The 16,819-nt window shown below is 44.0% G+C and overlaps 1 protein-coding gene across 5 annotated transcripts in view; it reads right to left on the bottom strand.

Moving 5' to 3' along the window:
* Positions 1-1,916: 1,916 nt before the first annotated feature.
* MEF2A (myocyte enhancer factor 2A) overlaps positions 1,917-16,819 on the bottom strand; it is an 80,665-nt gene continuing 65,762 nt past the window's right edge. For 3 of the 5 annotated variants that reach the window (XM_027688790.1, XM_027688789.1, XM_027688788.1), the window contains 5 exons: positions 12,936-13,126; positions 11,307-11,330; positions 7,627-7,753; positions 4,179-4,305; positions 1,917-3,823 (listed from right to left, as the gene is read on the bottom strand). In XM_027688790.1, the coding sequence (XP_027544591.1) occupies positions 3,481-3,823; positions 4,179-4,305; positions 7,627-7,753; positions 11,307-11,330; positions 12,936-13,126 (812 nt within the window). In that variant the 3' untranslated portion in view covers positions 1,917-3,480. The remainder of the gene's footprint in view (positions 3,824-4,178; positions 4,306-7,626; positions 7,754-11,306; positions 11,331-12,935; positions 13,127-16,819) is intronic. The other 2 variants (XM_027688792.1, XM_027688791.1) reach the window with 1 other exon arrangement.

Genomic DNA, 16,819 nt, shown 5'->3' with positions numbered 1-16,819 from the left:
GTGTGTATATGCCCAAAAAAATCCCTGTTGATTAAAATCCTCTTCACTGCAGTTTAAAAGCACAACCTGATGACTGGACACCTGGAGGGGGCACAGAAATGCCAGACAGGACCACGTGCTCTGCAAACACGAGAGAGGCCGGAGTACACAGTAAAAGCCAGTATCTTTACTTTAGTGAATGCAGGATACAAATATTTTACAACAACCTCTAGCATTTTTTCTTAACCATTTGATAAAAAGTTCACTAGAATATTTATTGTATATTGAAGAAAAAACAACACATTCAGGGAAAAAAATTGAGATTAACTTATTTTTTTTCTTAAAAGATTCGTCTCAAGGATGGCAACAAAGTCCAGCTTGTGCCGCCAAACGGCTTATCAGCATTAAACCGTGAACAGCTTCTTTGTGAACTGTTGACTACAAACATTTACCAAATACATAAATCTCTTTTAAAAAAGCCATTTTAAATATAGCAAAGCAGTGTTTCTCTTGCACAGCAAAGTGAAGAAAGGTTCTACTAAGATTTAAATGTTTACATTGGTTAAGTCTTTCTTTCACATTCGGATTTCACTTCTGCCCAGGATCAATTGTTAGGAGTTGTTTTGTTCCTTATTTACTATGTATTTCTTGTGCGCACAGTAACTCGGAGTTCCTGCTGCATTAGTGTCCTTGAGGGGAGGGCAAGGCTAAAGCAGTTCTGACGAGTCCCTGACAACGTGGCGTTCCCAAAACTACTGTGAGAGCTCGAGGATGGAGGTGATTTGTCACAACAGAGCTAAAAATCTTAAATCACTCAGACCTGACTGGGTTCAGCCCAGGGTTGGATCCACTTGCACTTCAGTCAGCAGAGAGAGAATTTTAAAAAAGTATTACTATCTTTTTTTTCACCTGTTGAAATATCTGTGCTATGTCATAATTAATTTTTTTTATAAAACATTTTTTTACAATTTCTAAAAAAGTATGTTCCAAAGTGAGTTACTTGTTACTAAAAACCAGGATTCCCATTTCCTCGATGGCAGGAGCTGCTCCCCAAGACGGGAGGGTTGTGGAAGGACATTTCTGCCGTGGCTGAGGCAGCACAGGGCCAGTCCCCAGCCCAGCTCTTTAGAACTGATTCTTTAATACTCTTTTTTTAATTCATTGGTGCAATTTCAATACAAACTCTAACCCTTGTGTAGCTTTGTCTTTAAGAAAACAGTAATAGTACTGTTTAAAAACCTGCATAGAAATAAAGACTATTGAGATACAGTCAGCAAAGCCATCTGATAAGGCACACAAGAAAATAGACAGTAAATGTGAATGCAGAACTCCCACTCGGATGTACAGCAAAGGTCATACAGGTGCATAAATCATGGAACTCACACCACTGGTCGGAGCAGCAAAAGGTGCAGGGGCTGGCAAGTGAATTCAGTCACCTGGGAGCACAGCGGCCTGGGGAGCGAGTCCCCTTTGCCCCCACGCCCTGTCAGCCAGTACCATCCCAAACTAATGGGATCCAGGTCCAAGGGAAGGGGCGGGAAGGGACTGGAGCCTGGGCGGGTTTCCTGCTGCCACGACGGGGGATGGGCTGGAGGCCGCAGGTACCGCCTGATCCCCCTCTCCCAGCTCCTGTCACAGCATGGGGGGACTTCGAATTACACAGAAATAAAGCCCAACTTGCAAAAGTTTAATAAATATCAGGGATAACCATGAAGTTTGGATAATCCCACTGCAGTTTCCTCCCCGGCACCAGCACTGCCAGCCTGTAGGTGACCGGGACAGGCGGGATCACGGCCCCAAATCCAACACCGAACCTGCTCCCAGCCCGGGCTCACAGCACAAGGGGGCTCTGGATCCCTCTTTCTATTTCTTGGAAGCAGCAAATTTTTCCCAAACCACTTGCCAACTCACAAAACCTTTTGTGCTCCTCTGATATGTGTCATTTCCCTATCATGAGAAATTAGGTCAAGTTTTTCCACTGTTTTTTTTTTCTCCCTCCTCAGAAGAGGCAGCTTTAAAATGATGCCTTAAAATGTGTTGTAACAGATTTTTTATATTTATGCAGGATGAACTTAACACCGGATTTTTTTTTTTTTGCCACTTTGCTATTTATATACATATATATAAAATGTATAATGAAGCTTAACCATACAGCACAGAGATTACAACTGAACGGCACACATTCACCACCAGTGAGGGGGCCAACCCCTTTATACACCCTCTGAAAAATCTGGATAATAATATTAATAATAATTAAAATCCAAAGAAAGTACAGTATATTTAACAAAATAGTAAATATTAAACAGTGAATACTCTACTTAATAAGGACCTCGCCTTGTTTCAAGTTGGCGTCAATCCACAAAAATATACTTTTTAATCTGGTGACCGTACAATACATAGGTACTTACACCAAAGGTGATAATATATTTAGGATGCTATATACACAAAGAGTTTGGCTCAAATTTAAATTTACATATAAGTGTTCATGGCTTATTTTTCCCCCAAGGTTCCGCCTGCAAGTTTTTCCTTTTCATCTTTGAAAGCAAAAACTAGAAAGTCAAAATAAGATAAAACTATACTCTACAAAAAAGCTACAACATACAGCTTTGGCTTATATAAATAATTCATAGCAGAATGTGTTCAAAAGTACTGTATATAACTTTATATATAGTCTTCAATTCATTAGGGTATTGTTTTCTTTAATATAAAATATACATGAGCTAAAATCCGTTTCTATATTTTTCAAAGGTATGAACGTAAAAACAAATTTGTCAAACATATTCCAATTATAACTTAATATATTAATTTTATTTTGTTAATGTTCTATTTTCTAGGCTAATATTTTCTGAATATTTCATGCGAGTTCTCTATGTCTTTCACTCATTAAAAAAATCACTTCTTTGACCCAATACACTATTTTTTTTTTTTTGCACGTGCAAAACAGGGTTTTTGTTTTTTATGGTTTTTTATTTCTTATAGCATCAGCCCTTCTCCATGCACCCTCTGCAATAGAGACCCATGCCAGGTTGGGTAATCAAAGGTCAGTTTATGTACAGTATTGCTTTCTTCTTCCTGCTTTTCTACTGCTCTGCTGCTACAAAGCAATTATTTCTTAACTACGAGTAACCATGAGCTGAACTAACACACAGGGACGTACTACAGGCGAGCCCTGGGCTGTGGAGGAGGAGGAGACACTGCGGGGACAACGCTCTGCCAACGGCTGGGGCCAAACACAACTCCAGGGAAGTGCCAGACTAGATCAAACCTACGGGATTGTTCTGCTTTACCAGGGGACATCTGCAGCTATACACGAGTTTGTCGTAAGTGCCTGATGATCGGTGTATGCTACACACACTAGCACATATATATGCATGTGGAGATATATATATGCACGTATGTATATACATATAAATATACTTAGTCACGTCCTTATTTATAAATGTGGATATGTCAGGACAGTTCGTGTTGGGGACACCGGGCTGGCGGGGCGGCCCCGCGGGTTTATGTCACCCACGTGTCCATCCTCATTCGTTTTACCGACGGGCTCTCCCGGTCCTCGGCGTTGGGCGGCCGCCCCAGCACCACGGGCGAGTGGAAGTCGCTCCGGGGATCCTCCCGGTCGCTGCCGTCGTAGGAGCTGCTGGAGCTGCTCAGGCTGTCGACCGGGGAGCGCCCCAGCTCCTGCCGTGATGGCGGCGGCGCCGGCGGCTGCTGCGGCTGCTGCGGGGGGAACCCCGAGGGGGTGACGCGGTCCCGGGGAGGGGAGATGGGTTCAGACTTGATGTTGATGTTTTGGTTGGTGTTGATGGAGAGATTGGAACCCTGAGATATCTGGCTGCCAGTGCTGGGGGGAGAGCATTGAAAAGCACAAGTGAGGAAACACGAAACATGGAAGCAACAATTCATGTGTCTGAGGGGGCTCTTGGGGCTCAGCACCCTCCAAATGCACCTCACTGAAGTCAGAACAACGCTGGAAAAAACAGGTCTGAGCTGCATTTATGGAAGTTCAGAACGCACAGAGATATTTCCCACTGCCAAACATTCCAGTTCACCAGCAGGGATACCAAAGGGACAAACACCCTGACACGGGAAGGTTTGGCAGCACAGACAAGAAGGTAAAATGGGTCAAATGCTGAACATCCCTGGTGCAGATGATGCAGGTGGAAGAGGCAGAAGCCCCCCAGGGCCACGGTACTTACACAAGGGAGCTGAGGGCCGCGGGACCGAGGTGGTGCTGCTGCCAGGCAGACACCTGCCCCAAGGACAGCATTCCTGGGGAGTTAAACCCCTGCAGGGCAGACAGGTCTGCACTGGTCAAGGAGTAATCTAAGGGAAAACAAACAAAGGAATTTATAGATTTATATATATATAGGTATAAATACACAAGAGTTTATGTGTTACACACACATGCAAAGGTTTTCTGCCCAAAACAAATAAAGGCAATTCCTGATCCACAGGAATCCAAACATGGAAACTGAAGTCTGGGAGAAATCCTCCCAACCTCACAGGGAGCTTAACAGGACAGAAGCCTCCAAATGACAAAGCTTTTCTGCACTCTGCTTTCAGTTCCTACATGTTGCTCAGAGCTTCCAAACCACGAGTACAACATATTAATGCATTTTATATATCTAAGTAAGCACCTTACAGTAACACTGGTCACACTCTGAGGGGTTTTGTCTGCAGGGACATTTCAATATGAAACTCTGGGAAGGCAGGAGAGGGGCTGGGTGCCCGAGGGACAGCAGGGCCAAAGGCACTGCCAAGGGACCCCTCAGTGCAGTCCCACTGTCACACATCACACCCTTCCCTCCACACAGTGTCACTCCTGAATCTCTGACTAAACTGTCATCTCCATATCAAATCAACAAAAGAGACCTCATTTCTTAAAGTAAAAAACCATCATCAAGTAAAAAACACAACTGAAATGGAGACTGGAAAACACAATCTATCCCCAACCCAGAGGCAGACCTGGCCAGGTCTGTTACTTATGGCCTGGTGTGCTCTGCTCAGCTGTGGGGTTTGAATATTTGTTTTAATTCCTAGAATGTTTTAGAACCAGTAACTCAGTTGGTTCTGGCCCTTCTCTACAGAGGGAACACCTCTCCAGCAAAGCACATTATACAAAATAGGATATTTGTGGAAAACTGATACCCAGTGTTTTAATTAAGGATCCAAGAGCTGAATCTCTCCCTTCCAGCCCTGGAGAGGAAAAAACCTCATCAATACAGAAAAACAATTTAGGTATTGAAATTTTATCTTAGTCCTTGAACTGCAAAGCTGGAATTGCTACGTACATGGTGACTGCCCTCACAATCCCCAGATGACAGTTTGGTTTCAACATCAAATTTCTTCCTGCAAATCCCCTGAAAGGCTCAATCTAATAGAAATGATTCTGAAGTGTGTGAAAACCACTAAAGGCTGAAAGCTTTGCACAAATTATTGCATTATCAGAGGAAATGGGCTGGGCTGGGCTCTAAAATCACATCCCAGTGATACCAGCACTTGTCCAATTGTGTAGGACACCAGTTTCCACTGTCTTTGCTGCTCCCTGAGGTTCCCACTGCATGTGTGAATCTTCCAGGTTATCCTGGATGAGGGATGCACACAGTGCTGCTTCCTGAAACATCAGCCTGTGAGGGAACAGAGGGATCTGTCAGGCAACAGGGGAAGCTCAGGGTGGGCCTTCTGAGCAGGGAGCAGAAGGGTTTGCTTTGAACAGCCATTAAATCCAAGAGATGAACAACCTTTGAGGCAAGTCCTGGGTCTGCACATGCAGCTAATTCACACTGAAATTGGGGTTCCAAAGCAAGTCACAAATCTTCACCCTGTCCATGACACTGCTCCCGCCTCCACCTTCTCCTCTCCCTGCTTTAGACTTCACCCCCTCAGGGCAGAGACATTTGTGTGGATGTTCAACAGCTGGGCTGGTGCAAACAGCCCTGGCTGAGGAGGGCACAGCCCTGTCCCTGAGCCCTCCAGGCTGCAGCCCTGCCCAGGGCACTGCCAGATAATGAGCTCGAAGGCAAATACAAGAAGTGAGGTGCTCGGCTGGCTAAACTAAAAACTGCAGTGAAGACTTTCAAAGCTAAAAATAGTGGAGAAAAATGTAAAAAATCCCATCTTTTTGGGGGGAAGTGACCATAAATGAATGGCTGCTCTGTCTACTCCATGTCCGAAAATCAGAGACTCCTGGTGATGCTCCTCCTTGCAGAAAACAAAGACGACAAAACCTCTCACTTACTCAGCTTTTGGGCATTTTGTACAAACCTTGAAGTTTGTTGTGATTTGTCCCAACCTTTGCACAAGAACAAGACCTTGAGGTCACTGCCAACAGCCCAGCCCAGCTCGTTTTACCCCTTCCTAACAATGTCATCCCAGGGGGGCTCAGCCTCAGGCAGCAGCAGGTCCTTGCTGGAGCTGTTTGGCACTGGGGCAGCTCCTGCTCTGTTCCTGGAGGAGCCACCTCTGCAGCAGGTGTGTCCCTGTCCCCTTCCAGACTCCCTCTTCTAACTGATTACAGCACTTACATCGGAACATTTAACTAGACTTCATCTAAAGAACAGCAAACTGAGGAATTATTTCCTTCGCTTTCCTTTCAGTTTTAAACCAAAAGGTATTATTTCTGACTGACAGGATTTATTGACACTTCTCTGCAGGTGCAACTGAAAATCCAACTACACAGCACAGCTCAGTGCTCATCAACCTGAGCCCTTCATGGAAATTATTAGCAAGATTCCTTCCCTGATTACACACAGGCAAATAAACAACCTGAGACTGAAGGGAAAATTACCTCTACTGGGATGGAGAAAAGGAGGAGGCACTTCAGGTTGAAAAAGACTTTTAAGATCATCAACCGCTCCCCCAGCGCTGCCAAGGCCACTCACTCACGTCCCCAAGTGCCACATCCACATGGCTTCTAAATCCCTCCAGGGATGGGGACTCCACCACTGCCCTGGGCAGCTGTGCCAGGGCTGGACAACCTTTTTGGTGAAGGAATTTTTCCTAATATCCAATGTAAACCTCCCCCGGTGCAACTTGAGGCCGTTTCCCCTTGTCCTGTCACTCAGGAGCTACTTCCCGAACCAGCAAACCACTCATCACTTTTATATCACCCAGTTCCTCACATCACACCCAGCTTGGGCAAAAGGCAGATTTAATGTCCTGCAGGAACAGCAGCTCTGAAGAACCAGCCATTGCCTGAATGCGAGGAATTCCAGTATTCCCGGCTGGATGGCTGGAATGGCGCTGCTCCGGGCAATGGATGTCCCTGTTTCTCCCTGTCCCTGGTTTGCAGCCTGACTGGAAGCTCCTTCCCCATGGAAGTCCCAACATTTACACATTTCACAAGCAAAAGGCTCAGTTTTGCTGAACAAGAGCTTCACTTGGACCAACCAGGAAAACAAAGCCACGTGTCACAGAAATGCGAATTTCCTGGGCTTATGAATCCTAAAAAAGCCTCAGCCATCCCAGTCCCAGTCCTGATCCCAAGCCTTCCCAGTGCTGTAGCCCCCAATCCCAAACCTTCCCAGTGCTGTAGATCCCAATCCCAAACCTTCCCAGTGCTGAAGCCCCCAATCCCAAAACTTCCAGTGCTGTAGCCCTGATCCCAAGCCTCCCCAGTGTGCAGATCCCAATCCCAAGGCTCACCAGTGTTGTAGGCCGTGGGCATGGCCGAGTACACGAGTCCCTGCGGGGGCAGGCTCGGGGTTGTCACCGACACCACGGGGGTGGCGAGAGGCTGCGTGGACTGAGAACTGCTGATCCTTTGGGTGTTCTGCAAGGGAGGGAAAACACCACTGTGACACCAGGGAGAACAATGGAAAATCCAAGGAGCATTCCACTAAAACTTGTTGCTGTGCTGTGTTTTCGAGTTAGGAAATAAATCCCTCTTTTGATCAGGGTTGATTTTCTAAACAAGCTGAAATATTTCAAGGCAACCAAAAATGATCTTGGCAAACTGAAACAAACAATTGATTAGGGCTCACTGGGCCACTTCCAGAGCATGCAGACTGCAACAGTGTTAAGGACACACAAACAAATGCAATTCTTAGGGATACACACAACAATTCTCAGAAGTTCTGAAGTGATTTAAGAGTTTTGAGTTTTAAGGGGGTTTCAGTGCAGATGGTGAGGTGCAATTCCACCAGAAGAGATTCTCCCACTTCACAGTTGTTTATCCAATTTTCCAAATTTCAGCTGCCAGTTTTGACACTGTGCTGACTACACCTGTCCTGAAAGGAACACAGAGATCTTCTAAATTTGTGTTGATAAGACTTCAGTGATAAAATAATCTTGCTGTTCCCATGGTTCCTGAGAAACTGAGAGAGTACTTGTTATAATGCAGAAATGTTTCCAAGCAAATGACACTGGAGTTCACACAGAGCAACTGTGCTTTTTGACAGGGAAAATAGCTAAACTAGATTGTCTCACATTATCTAACTGTGGGCACAATTTCACTTTTTAATCACAGCCTTTCTTTCCTATATACTGCCATGAACATCTGCAGCAAACACATCACTCAACCTAAGCTGTGACCAAATCTGCTGGTTAGAAAGTTAATTAAAGCCCGTGGTGAACAGCAGCAGCCACAAAGCTGCTCTCACTGCACCAACTGCAACCCCTCCTCAGAACAGGGAGTTTGGCACCGTTTGGCCAGGCCAGACACTGCCAGGAACAGAGGATGAGGCAGCTCTGCCTTGTTTAGTGTCACCTGCAGCAGTGGCAGCAGCCTCTACACCCTGCATCCCTCCACTCCTCCAAAACCATTCCCAGTTCAGGGAGCTGGGTTTCAATCTGCTGGAAATAAGTTTTTAAGGCAAACCTCTCTCTCTCTACCTCGGAAAAAACATTTGCTGCAAAAGGAGCAGTTCTTTCTTCATCTCTTTGGCAGGTTCCATTTCCCACCTTCACAGGACTGAAGCTACGACTTCTTTCCCTTTCCTGCCAGACACAGGGATTTCAGGATCTGCACCACTCCGTTTTTTTTCCTCCACTCTGATCTTGAGAGAAGGAGCAGCATTAAAAATGCATCACTCCCTTTTTAATATCAGAAGGAGCAGGTACAGAAATGGGGCGGTGATCAATTTTAAGCTTAGATTTGTGAAGATGAATTGAGGGTTATCAATCTTGTGTCCTTCGCATTTAAAGCAAGAAGTTTGTACCACAGCTTCCACATTAAAATGAGCCACAGCCTCCCAGCTTCCCACCTCTCCTGCTGCTCAACTCCCACCTTTGAGCCTCCCAAGGATTTGGGGGCTCTTTGGCATCAGCTGCCAAACACACACCCTGGCAGATGAGCCCACTGTGCTCCAGAGCTCCCAGATTTCAAAGCTCCCAGGGATAGTCCCTCCGATTTTCTGTAATTGATCCCTTTAAATCACTTTAGTACTTCTGAAAATCCCCCTCAGACCAAGTTTATCTGGCACAAAGAGATGTTATTAGAGCAGATTTTTGTGTCTGTCAGGAATTGACCTTTCTCCAAAGCTTTCTTGGATGGCAGCCTATAAAGTTGGGATTACTGTATAATGGAAAAGTAAAGAGGAATATACTGGGAAACAATCCAAACCAAAGGATTTCCCCATGGGATTTTTTTCTTTCCTTTTTTTTTTTTTTTTTTTTTGTGAGTGGCTAATAAAGGTGGGTTTTGGAGATAATTTATTTCTGAATATAATTGCTGAACACTAAGAAATATTTAGATTTGCCCAACACTGATTGTACTTGGAGGCTGATGACAAATTTCAGGATATTTTAACTGTTTTAGCTGGTGCAAATGTAACAGGAAAAATTCAGTATCTTTATTGTTTATTATTTTTATTTATTATTGATTATCTTATTAATTATTCTATTATGCTACACTGCCCTTTGTGGCTGTTTCTCATGTTCAGTGCTCAGTTCCAACCTCACAGAACGAGTGTTCACAGACAGGATTTGGAACTGCCCAGCACTGGCACTGGCAGCAGGAATTGGCATCACCAGAGACAGAGCAGTGCAGGTGCCGTTGGTGCCTCCTGAGGTGTTTTAGGCAGCCACATCACCTCTCCTTTGTGTGACTGTTCCTCCCCTGCCGGCTGATCCAGGGTTTAAAGCCACTAGATGGCCCACGCTCCACACGGGATCCAAACCCCCGGCACTGTTACCTCCCACTGCAGAGCAGTTTTGGCAATTTTGGGCAGGCAGCAACACCTGAATTCCTGCAGCATTTGCATTAATTCCAATTGCAACGATATCCTGAGTCAGTGTTTTGACACTGAGCTTTATGTCTTGCACTGAAAACCAGACGCTCCCCTAAAGGGAGAGGAACGTTTGACTGTTCCATGAGCAAATCACACCAATAAAAACTTCAACAGTGACCATTTCCCCTCACTTTTGTAAATCAATGTCTGTGTTTAAGGTAACAATCAACCACCAGCATGCATTCAATCACAGCACTGATCTAAATCACAACATTTTCCATGCTTCCATGCAATTAGAGCCTCCTGTGAGCAACAGGTCCATGTTCAGAAACAAATCAAGGCCTGCCATGGGCTGATTTCTCTGTGAATCTGATGCAGCATCTTCTGCCTGCTTTGTGCCACAGCAGCTGAACAATTTGCAAATGGCTCTAAAAATAAGTCAGGAATTATTTTAGCCTTACTTTGATTTTCCAGCCAGAATGCCAAATGTTCAAACCTTTTGGGAGGGGGGGGAGGAGAAAAATACCCAAATCCCCAGAGTTTCCTTTCAAAAGCAGAATATCTTTCCACTGGGAAAAAAAGGTAGAATTATTCATTTGCAATCCTCTGTTCCTTTTGGTAAACAGGGAACACCCCCCTGTGGTTTGATAATCTCACGCAGGATGAAATAATTCCAACCTCCAAAAAGGTGACCTCACCAGCAATGATGTCATCTCCTTGAAAATAAGAGAAGTAACACAGGGCTTGTGTTACAATCTCAAGAACTTCACAAGTGAAGCCACTTGCTAAAAATATTCCAATAATTTAGGGGGTGGGAAGTGGTTATTTATATTTTACATAAAAGCCAGGACATATCCTACACACATGGACAGTTACTTTGTAAGGCTCTTTTCCAATGTTCCCTCCAAGAAAAACAGAAACATTTTCAGGAAAAAAAAAATAATACAAGTTTACAAATGGCAAGAGCTGACTTTGGATGTGTTTTCAACTTGAATTGGTCGGGTTTTGAGTCTGATAAAACAAATGTATTTTTGTCTGCTACCAAGGGAACACTGGAATTATTTAAAATATGTAATGAAACTACAGTTAAAAAGCTGTAGTGAAAGACATTTCCAGCATCTTGCTGTCTCTCAGCAAACAGCAGCCCCAACTCACCAACTCCAATTCATCCTCCTCCGACTGTACTCAGCAAACAAGAGGGATAACACAGTTACTAAAAATAGCATTGCTTTCAAATGACAGAAAAAAATCACGTTTGTGCTTCAGAATTTTTTGTCATTTTAATTAATAATGTGAATTTGACACCTAGACCTGTAAATAATACGACAAGAAATGTGATACTTCATGAAATTCTTGTCAAATATAAGCTGTGTATTAAAAGAACATGTGGCTTTGGGGAAATGAGTGCAGGGAGAGCTTGGAGAACACAAGGACACCAACACAGGTAGAGATGGAACAGAGCAGTCTCTGATCCAATAAAACAGCTCAGCAACACAGTACTTGTCAAATACAACCAACCCAGGCCAACATCTCCACTCTGAAATCCCTTCCCAGTTCCCTCAAAAACACAAACAAAACCAAAGCTGAAAATCATGTTGTTGTTCTTCACAACACAACAGTAAATAAGTGTTGTGCCCCACTAACATCAGACCTGCATTAGCAAGATCCTCTTCGTGTTTCTGATTCTAATTAAAAGTGTAATTTCCATTTTAATGATCAGCCAGTGTACCTCCTATCTCTCCTGCACTTCAGTATTCCTAGAAAAAACTAAAACTTCAAGAATCATTACTCTGAGGCTAATTACAGCTTTTGTTACTTGGATTAATTTGGTATTATTCACCATGAATACCTGTAACAAATGTAAGCCCTTGTGGTGGCTTAAAAACAAACAGGAATTATGCAGAGAGTACTTGTGCTGTTTATATCCTGCTCCTCCTGGTTATGGTCCATTCTTACACACACAGAGAGGTTGAGAATTTCTACATGACAGCAAAAGACCAAGACCAAAGGATCTGGCCAACTAAATTAAAGGAAAAATGGACTAACCCTTCCTGACAGACCAGTTCTGGGCCCAGGGCCGTGGTTGCCTCATGGCTGACACGAAACTTGTGTGCTATTCCCAATCCAGGCTGGACAAACATCACTGCCAACATGCCAAAGTGCCCAGCAGCTCTGACAGGCACCTCAGCTCCTTTTCATGCCCTGGATGAAGGCACAACACCCACTGAGGACGCCCAAGGTCACGTTCCAACACCCCACATCAAACACGCGCCTCTCCCAGACCATCGTTACCACTGAAGCTGCACTTCCCATCCTTCACATCCCACAGCCATTACAGCCCGGGAAAAACAGGTACAAAATGTGCTTCAGGGCACGTTAATAGAGCTCACATCACCACTGAGATCCTCCACAGAATAATGCACAACCCTTTTTAAAACCCACATCCTCCAAACCAACAGAGTTCTCGGTACCGAGTCGGTGAGACGTCAAATCAAAACACCAAAATCTCAGTCTCTGTCTTCAGGGTTGTGCTCCAACCCTGTTTAGGTCAGACTTATTTTACACTTTAAAAAATTGCTTATGAATTTAACAAATTCCCCAGGTCACGATTCATAATTTGGACTTTCAGCAGTGACATTTCAGAGCACAAACCCCTCTCTACTCCTGCAGCCCGTGCTGAGCAGGGGAGGCAGTTTTCCCCCGTGCACGTGGGCAGAACACCCCATTTCCACAAAGCCACTCCCAGAACTTAAGGAACTCAAAGCTTCAGAAGTTTGAACTCACCAGAGGTGGCATCATGCCCTTGCTGGAGGGGGGGATGACCACTCGGAGGTCGGGTTTGCGGTTGTTCATGCCCAGGTTCCCTCCTCCGGGGGGAGGTGGGGACTTCGTGGGCATCACTTTGCCCAGGCCGTTCCCACCACCACCGGTGCCCAGGAGACTTGGAGAAGCTCGAGAGTTCACAAACCCATTTCCTGAAAGGGCAAAAAACAAATGACCTGTGAGGGGGAAGGGGCAACAACACAGAGTTCTGGTGCTTTTGTACCGATTCTGAAATATTTATTTTGCAAAACTTCCGAAAACGAACTTCCCGCAAGAGGCTCCGCATTGAATAATCGAACCGACCCTCACCACTCTCCCCAGAAAATCAATATGGAAAGGGAATATCACTCCAAGGGCAGCTGTGGCAGCTCAAATGCTGAGAAGAGCAAATTGCCAAAGAACTGTTTCTAATAACATCCGTTGGGTCTGGTTTGCCCTCTGAATTTCCTCCAGGCTGAGCCTGCAGAAAAGTGGGGGCTTCTGCACAGGCCCAACTTGGGTCCCCACCCCCACGGGACAGGAACTGCACTGAATTTTGTTGGTGAGAATAAAAAAATCAGCTCTCCAAAGTGCCTATTTCTAAAATGCATTCTTCAGGTGTCTTCAAGATCTGCAAGACTCATTTCAGTATCATCAATATATACTGATTATTACATTTAGCAACAAGGAGGAGAACAAATCCTCTCCCTTCAAGTTCATTCCAGCTATACATGTCATTTATGCCCATCAATGTGTTTTACACACTTACTCCTGGTACTCATTTTAAGTGGAATTAGACCAGCCAAAGCCGCAGGGCTTCAGCATGCTCAAGACCTCAGCTCACACTCAAAACTAATCAGAAGTGAGTAAATCAGTGAAGTGCCCAATATTCTACTTTTCTGTACTGACAAAAGCACCAATCATGTTAACCAAAACATTTTCCTCAGAAAAAAATTTTCAAGCCACGTTCCAGTCACAGATTCATATCTATAGCAACAATCCCCCAAATACACACACCTTATTCAGCTGCAAATAGGAAATAAAAAAAGAAAAGTTGTTAAGGAGAATTTCGCAACAGGGAACCCTATAGTTCACCCTACAGAACCTGTGTGTGTATAAATAAACTCAGTTCATAGTGAGATCCTGTTTGCACCAACACTGCAGTTCTGAAAGCAGCTTTTATAGTCCCAACCAGGCGAAAGTCTGTGAGACAAAGTTCACTGTGTGGGAAATTCTCCCCTAATCGCCTGTAGGGCCACACGGGCATGGATTTTGTATTATTATTTTAATTTGAATAGGCCCCTATGCCCAATCCAATTTTACTGCATTAAATACATATTAATCTAAAAGCAATTAAAATAAGGAAGTTGTCAGTGTCACATTCTACCTTCTGTAGCAACATTTTAAATGCCTTTAAAAGCTTAGCAAGGAGGAAGAACAATAACATGGATCAGGAAGAGCACAACACTTCCTGAGGGTGACTGGTACTACTGAGATATTCCATGTGCATTGAGAACTTCAGTGTGAATTCACCAGGATAATGGTGAGGAAACCTCTGGATTTCCTTGCTCTGTGGACTTCCTACTGTGCCAAAAGCCTGACCATACAGGGACAAAATGAGATGTCCCTGGAGTTTCCCAAGGTTAGCAGAGCAATGAGGAGTTATATTAATTTAGAACTTTCCTGAGGCATTTGTATAGGAGATATGGGAATGTGACTTAGAAGTCATGGGGGGAAAGAAGGAACACAGCACAAAAGAAGAAGTTTTTTATGTCAGCACTCTTCCTTCTGTATTAAAAACCACATCAAAACCTCATTTTGTGATTAAAGTATCTACATTCCTCAGCAGAAAACAGCAGAATTCATTCAGATGCTCCTGTTAGTGATAAAATTCACTTGGGGTGGCTGATGGAGTTGAGAATACACACTAGAGCTAAATATGCTCTTGACTGGTAGGAGAAAACTCACCTCAGCTGGGTCACATGGAAAAAACAATGGGCCAGAAAGAGAAATGAAGTTCTGTGCTACCCCTGAGGTTCCTGAAACTGAGACAGTGTTTGCAGAATCCTGATTTTGTTCAACACAAAGTTATGCATCGATTCCTGTCCATCCTAAATGAGTGCAGCATTAGTTCCAGACAACCTGCAGGGCACCAGAGTGCCAGAGGAATCTTACACAATGGACAGGGTAAAAATCAAATGGATCTGGAAAAAGACATGAGGGAGGAAAAATCTTAGCAAATGGCATAATTTCCACCAAATTACATCTAAAACTTTGTTACAGCACCTCCCATTTTCGGCAAAAATGCCGGAACATTTAAAGAACTTGCTGTTATAACAGAAGTAGAGTCTGGGCTTCACTGTAATAACAAATTTTATTACTCACTGGGCTGTCAGTGGTACCTTCCCATGCCAAGGCTGTGGTGACCTGGGCTGAGTTTGAGCTGCACAACAATCCCCCTCTGTGCAGACAATGGGGTTCTGTACAGAATTTACAGCTTTTTGGGCCATCCTATGATCCCATTTCCTGTCCTCTGTTTTCAAGTATTCCAGTAGCCCCTGTGTTAAATCTGGACAGTGTCTTTCTCCCACACCCAATCCAGTCATTTCCTGAGCCCTTATTCCAAGGCTCTGCCAATCCTACAGAAACATTTCATGCTTTCAGTGGTGCTGTCAAAAACAACAAACTCCCTGCCACTGCCTCCTCTGCCCAGTGTCACGGGGCAGCAGGGCACAGTTAAAGCATTGAGTCAGACAAAAGGCTGAGCAGTTCTTAAAGGGAGTGTTTAGAATATATTACAAAACCAAAAATAATGCCTTAAGTGTGCAGTACTGGGGGTATGAACCCAATAGCAGCCCTTTGATAAAGAGCTGGCACTGAACACTCAGCAAACACTGGAGTGTCTCTATTGATTATCTGAAGATTCATATGCTGGGGCTGCAATAAGACTGTAGAATGTTCAGTTTGAGTATGAAACTTCAAGCCTTTTTCCCTTTTAATAATCTAATAATAAAATCAAATTACAAGTTAAGAGTGAAAGGGTAACCAAACACACGGTATTTCTTAGAGCAAGGTCAGCAGCCAGAAAAAGATAATGAGCACAGGATGATGCAACTCCAGGGCTGTTTGCCAAGGGGAGGCTTTAATAACCCCATAAATTCTACTCACTACTTTGGATAGTACAGAAATTGTTTCTACCCCACCCACTGTAGGTCTTCCCCAAAGACAATACTTCACATTATCAAACTGAACATGGAACCAGAATATAAAATCCTGCTTATGTGTAAAAATAAGACTGTTTTTACTCCCGTAGGAAGAGTTTTATTTAACTCTAATTCCTTAAAACAGACGTGAAAGCATGTTCAAAACAGTCCTTTGGAAAACAGACACCAATGCAAAGATAAGCTCTCAATTATATGAATCACAATTTAATTAGATTTTATGATAACAAACCCTGCCAACCCACATTAACCCACTTCTTGCTCAGACACAAAGTGTTTACTTTTGAAGCAACTTCTTTTCTGAAGAGAAATGTTACAACCCACCCATTGCAGCAACTGCATCTTCTGCCTTCAGAGACATAATACAGCTTAATCTCATTTACTGTCCTGCAGCCCAAGACACAGCATTCAATTACATGAGCCAGACTCATATTTCACTCTATAAATCACATCAGCTGAAACAATGAACACACGTGGCTGGAAAGTACTCCATGTACTTATTACTACTCAAGGAATAAATTACAGGCATTGATGCCATTAATCTTTTTTTTTTTTGTGGTTCACCTTTGGCGAAACTGGACAGTTTATACAGAGTCTTGGAAAATAACGGTGGGCAGGCAGCTAAGCCAGGTAAGGTAAAGCAAA

The sequence above is a fragment of the Neopelma chrysocephalum genome, unplaced genomic scaffold (genome assembly GCF_003984885.1).
Source record: "Neopelma chrysocephalum unplaced genomic scaffold, ASM398488v2 Primary Assembly neopelma1_75, whole genome shotgun sequence".
Lineage (NCBI taxonomy): Eukaryota > Metazoa > Chordata > Aves > Passeriformes > Pipridae > Neopelma > Neopelma chrysocephalum.
Note: the sequence above shows the minus strand (reverse complement) of the source record. Positions and strands in the feature narration are given on the sequence as shown.